The 5,900-nt window shown below is 39.2% G+C and overlaps 1 protein-coding gene across 1 annotated transcript; it reads right to left on the bottom strand.

Annotated features, from left to right (window-relative positions):
* Positions 1-4,388: 4,388 nt before the first annotated feature.
* EV154DRAFT_583908 (uncharacterized protein) lies at positions 4,389-5,681 on the bottom strand (the record flags this gene model as incomplete). Its single annotated transcript, XM_051606720.1, has 2 exons — positions 5,652-5,681; positions 4,389-5,586 (listed from the first exon to the last, which is right to left on the bottom strand). The coding sequence occupies exons 1-2, from the start codon at positions 5,675-5,677 to the stop codon at positions 4,389-4,391; spliced, it is 1,224 nt and encodes a 407-aa protein (XP_051450311.1). The 5' UTR covers positions 5,678-5,681.
* Between the last annotated feature and the right edge of the window lie 219 nt (positions 5,682-5,900).

The raw sequence follows: 5,900 nt of genomic DNA, 5'->3' as shown, positions 1-5,900 counted from the left end.
CTTTCTCGAATAAGGCCTTGCTCGAGTATTTCTTCCAATAGACCTGTGATGGCGTCGTTTTCGGCTGCGGCCACTCGGTGGGGTAGTTGTGATAAAGGTCGATGGTCACCAGTCCTGATGTGGTGTTGAGCCAATGGCGTAACAGAAGAAGCCTTTTCCGCAAAACAATCCTAGTATTCATTCAACAGACCTTTCAGTGTATCAGTTTCCGCTAGTGTTCGGAATGAAGATGGAAACTCTCGACCGAGCTTCGATCGTGTTCGAGTCGAAGCTCGCTCGAATGCGTTTTTTTGCTGGTCGAGGTCTCTCGAAGTTTCTTAAGCTCGGCTCGGCTTCAAATACGATAGCTCGAACTCGCTCGCCCTTTTTATTACACAAAGTGCACGTCAAAATGATGTTAATTACAAAAGTTATGATACTAAAATTGATATTTATTGAAATAGAAGTTGGAAAAAGAAAAAAAAACTTTTGTTTTCACCAGCCTTAACTCCAAATTTGGATATTTAAATCAAACTATTACTGCATCTATAAATATAATACAGTTGGATTTGTGAACATGAAAGTTTAAATTAATTCTGTTACGTCGTGTTACTGTGGTTGCCGTAAAAATTTGGCTTAGTTGGGTTTGGCGTGGAACAATGTATCATTTTTTATGCTAAATGTGTTTGTTGGTTGTACAACTAAATAAAAGTATAAAGCATTTTAGTTGGAGTTATTGGAGCATAAAAAAAGAAAAATGTTTAAGGCAAGAAAAGATTAAAATCAAGGGGAAATGCCATCAGTAGTCTTTCAAGGACCTTAACTTTAAAGTGACTGCTAACGACTTTTTAGCTGAGCGAGCTTCGATCGATACTCGCTCGATCCTAAATAAACTGGCCCAAGCTCGAGTAAAAAAACTCGGTTCGGGCTTCGTTCGAACTGGCGCAAGATCGGTCCAAGCTCGAAAAGTTCGAATACTAGTTTCCGCACCAGAGAGGGTATCACCGATAGAAGATGCCAAGTCTAAACAGGTTCAGCCGTAGAGCTCACTGGCGAAATGGCAGGAGACTGGATACTAGAAAGATTTGGAGACGAATGTGAGATAGGGTATAATGTTGGGGACTTAAGTAAATACTCGTAAAAAGCGATATGCTGACCTTTATTATTATAAACATTTGAAGTATTTAAATTAGCTAATTTAACCGTTTCCAATTCATCGTTGTTGAACTCAACAATACCCGAGGCGACAGGCAAGAGTTCTTCCATAGCAACATTCGGAGGTGTGGATATGAATGCAAGGGTATTAGGGGAACCGTTGATATGAACATACGCATGGTGAGACCAGGAAGATGCAACGAAGACGAGATAGAGCATACAGAATCTACAGTAGTTGTCATGGCAGCCGTAGAGTCCAAGCTCTTTGGAATGCGAACCTCCTTGGAGGCGGTATCGATGATACCTTTGAGGGTCTTGAGGTCAGAATATCCAATAATTAGATCATGAGCTAGTTCACGAACAACATCGAAAGCTGTTGAGAATGATGCGGAAAACAGTGAAATCAACCTAAGCTCACATCAAACAACAGATGATAATGCCTATGGGCCCGTTATTATTAGACCTTTTTTTTAAGCTTATGACAAACATGCCAAAACCTGTTTTATCCCACGCTCTACTGCCTATAAATTATTGAAACAATGCAATAAAAGTGATGGAACCGTGATTACTATCGGCGGTTTAAGAAAGCCTTTTTAAATAGCTGGTCAAAGCAAGCAAAGAATCAGGAGATTACGGCACAGCTAACTAAGTATCCTACCGAGTTAGTGGACAAAACCGTTGTATTACCACGAACATATTAAGATAGTAACTGTGTTGTTTTTGAAGGCTTTAGCGGTTCCGAAATTGAATTGAGAAAGAATATGGTGGAAAAGATACGACTTTCATTAAAACAATGACATGTCTATACGATGGAAATAGATGAGAACAGAACATTGGATTTTCGATTTAACGTAATAACCGCTTCGAAAGCAGCTGTGATTGACTTCAAGACTAGCTGCGTGTTTATGGATGAGGACGGTTTGAACGCGCACCAGATCAGAAGTAAAGCCTGGTCCGTCAATGGAACACCTGCCTTTGGTTCTGTTCCAACTCAAAAGGACGATCACTTGAGCATTATTGGGTGTATATTGTTTTTTGGAATCATCAATGTTTCCAAGGTAGAGCTGTTGTAGCTAGCTGATGTAGCTAAGACTGAGAAAGAGTTTCCTTTACCAGCCAGCAAAAAAAGAAAGGATAAAACCGATGACACAAAAAAAGAAATTGCCAAAAAGGGGTACGACTGCGTAGCATGATGTAACTTTTGTTTGAAATGTCCTGGATGTATTAGACAGACACAACAAAGTTAGATTTTATATCGTCATGGGTAATTTAATAATTCATCCTTCCCATGTGGTTGTTGATCCAATCAAAAGTAGAGGCTATAAGCCTTTACTTTTGCCCCCATATTCATCATTTTTGATTCCTATTGAAGAATACTGATCCAAGATCAAGAAGCACATCAAAAGAAACTCCCTTTTTACTTTGAGGACTTTAACCCAAGAGTCAAGGCAGCCCGTGAGACTATTACCACGGACGATTGTTATGGTTATATACAAAACTCTGAGATATACTGGGACAATTACCTTGACAAAGAATCAAAACTAGTTTGATCTTTTACTTGTATGAAGTTTCGTTATCATATTTCTGAAAATAATTTCCCTTTGTCTTATTAATTTTTTTACCCTTGTCGAAAAATATTCTTTTTTGTCTGAATTTGTTTTGAGCTTGACTGAAAATAATTTTAAGTTGTCTGAATTTAGGTGATAATACTGCACATGGTAATACTGTGGAATAGAATACGTCACTGTTAATTCAATTTTAGGATTTTGGTTATGTCTTAAAAAATAAAACCGGTTTTTATATCGGTTTGGTGACAAAACCCACGATGCGATCTAGACACGTAACTATAAATACCCCATAAGAGCATTCCAGCGGTTTGCTAAATGTTTTTGTAAATTTATTATTTTTTTGTCATGAAGAGATTTATTTTTTTGAAATTTCCACAGTCGTTTGTTAAAAAAAAAATTAAATTTCGGTGCCTGTCATATATTTTTTTTTTACTTTTTTTCACTTTTTTCATTTTCATTCACACAATGTCTGCAATGTTGACTTTCGAAAGATTATTTGGCAATGACCCTGCAAAGGATTTTGAAATGCATCTTACTGCTATAAAGATTTTCTAAGGGTTATGAAAAAGTCAAAAAGAAAAGCCTCGTGTAATCAAAAAACGTCGAGTTGTCAAGAGAGGACGTACAACTAGACTTGAAAAGCTTCTGAACGATTACTTTTCGGAAAAGCCAAGATATTCCGACGCTGCCTTTCGTAGAAGATACCGAATGCGGAAACGTCTCTTCTTGGGAATCACCGAATCAGTGACGGCTCATGATAGCTACTTTGAGCAAAAGTATGATGGGGCTAAAGTCATAGGCTTTACGCCACTCCAGAAAGTAACAACAGCCATTCTACAACTGGCTTATAGAGTAGAATTGGATGCAATCGACGGCACATTTCGAATAGCCAAATCAACAACCCAAAAATCCTTGAAAAGATTAGCAACTGCTGTCGTTGCTGTGTAGAAGGAGGAGCATATGAGGACTTCTAGGCAGGAGGATGTTGATCGTTTGTTGGCGATCAATGAATGGAAAGGCTTCACTATTTTTTTTTTTTTTGGTCCTGTTTGCAGCATCCAGAAAAATATCAATATTTTAGGCTAGATGTGATTCCGTCATCCAGCCAAAAAACTCCAGCATGTTCTACGACATACAGAATCTTCCTTACTCGAATATTTGTGCACCTGCTCTCTGATATCAGTCCAATACGCATTTAGCTTTTTTTTTCTGTACCCGTAATTGAATAAAGACAAAAAGAAGACTTAATATCAACAGATCTTCATTTCTCAACATGAGAAAGCATTTTCGTTGACCTTTCCACAGTTATTTTGGGACAACACGTACGATTTAGAATAACTTGGGTGATTTTAATATTCCGATTATCCTTGCTGTTTTTATACTTTTCATCATCGGGATTTTTACTGCTCATTTATGACCTTCTATAGCCAAAGGGATAAAACGGTAGTTCAAGTTTTCATTCCGTATCGAAAGCTTCTCAAACGTAAAGAAGGAAAAGAGCCACAAATTCATTTAATTCTAAAATTATAACAACTTGATTTATCAACGTTTCATTTAACCCGATATCAATTATTTTGATATCCGTTTAAAGCAAGAGCCCTGATTTATTTTTATTTGGTAACTACTGTGAAGATACTACAAAAAGAATATATTTCGGACTAGTTTTTATTTTTTTTAAAAAACAAATTAACCTCGAGCTCGAATTCTCTTACGATCACGATTATTTTCTTCCTCACAAGGAGAAGAAGGGCGACGAGGAGAAGAAACAAGACGAGGAGAAGAAACAAGAGGAGGGGAGGAAGGACCAGGAGAGGCAACAGAAGTCGCACGGGGGGAAGGAGAGGAGGGAGGTGTGATCTCAACCCCAAACAAAGCAAAAGAACCGAAAGACAAGCCCGGGGACCCAGGCGCCGAGGAACAGACGGGAGAAGCAGAAGCAGAAGCCGACACAGGAGAAGCAGGAAAAGAATCCCAACCGAAAGAAGTAGGAACGGAAGACACCACTGGAGAAGGGGGAAAGGAAGGCCAAGCAAGAGAAGCGCAAGCGGGAGACAAGACAGGAGAAGAACGAACGGAAGAACAGTCCGAAGAAACAGGAACCGAGGTCAAAGAAGGCAAAGGTGGAGAACCACCAGAAACACCTGAGCCAGCCGAAGCAACAGGACCAACAGAAAAAGAAGCGTTATCCTCAAGGGAGGAAGAAACCGCAGGAATGGCGTTATCCTCAAGGGAGGAAGAAACCGCAGGAATAGCGTTATCCCCAATTGGGGAAGAAACCGCAAGACGAGAAACGGACAAACAGGGAGCAACGGCAGAGCGACATAAATCTCCACGAGCAACCGACGACGAAAAACAGGAAACAGAAGCAGAATTATTTACAAGCCAGGCTTGTGTTAAAGCTTCACATCCGAAAGCAAAGGAGGGAACGCGAGAACGGACGGGAAGGACAGACGGAAAAGAAGGCAAAGAACCATCACTGAGACATGGCATGCCCACCACGCAAGCACAGTCCAAAGAGTAACATTTTTGTTCCTTCTTTGTGACAGTTGGCACAGACGGAACGGAAGAAAAGGGTCGACCAGCAGAATCCTCGGGAGGAAGAGCAACAACAGGAGAATCAACAGGCAAAGGAGTAGTCTGTGCAAAAAGCTCAGGGTTGTTTTTGAAAGTGGTAAGAGGTATGATACCTCTACCAAAACAGACGTAGACATCACCGATTGGCTCGGGTGCTACACGAACCTGTTTTTTGTCATCAACGACAGGAAGCAAAGAAGACGAAAAGAACCAAATCATTTTTTCCCAAAGGAAAAAGAAAAAAAATTTGGTCCAAAACCAGGGAAAAGCCAAAAAGAGAAACGCGGAATGTGTTAATTCACACAACAATCTATTAAATGTCAACATTAGAATCATGTTTATAGCATAAATGTTTGCTGATTTCGTTTTACTTACTCGTCAAGAAGAATATACGAGAGCATTTTTCCAAGAATCGTTAATGGGAGAAAGAGAAAAAAAAATGACCCGCCGCTTTTTGAAAAAATAAAAACGAAAATTGCTGCGCAACGTAAAATGATGATGTCATTATTTTTAGTCCTAAAAATTGTGTTCGGAATCCAAATTATTCTAGTTAAACCTAATCCAAATTTTTTTTTTTGATATTGACATACAAAAAATTCGGCTATTGACTTTCAATTTACGATC

This window comes from Mucor mucedo (assembly GCF_025094135.1).
Source record: "Mucor mucedo strain NRRL 3635 chromosome Unknown EV154scaffold_263, whole genome shotgun sequence".
NCBI lineage: Eukaryota > Fungi > Mucoromycota > Mucoromycetes > Mucorales > Mucoraceae > Mucor > Mucor mucedo.
This window is presented reverse-complemented; position numbering and strand designations above follow the sequence as displayed.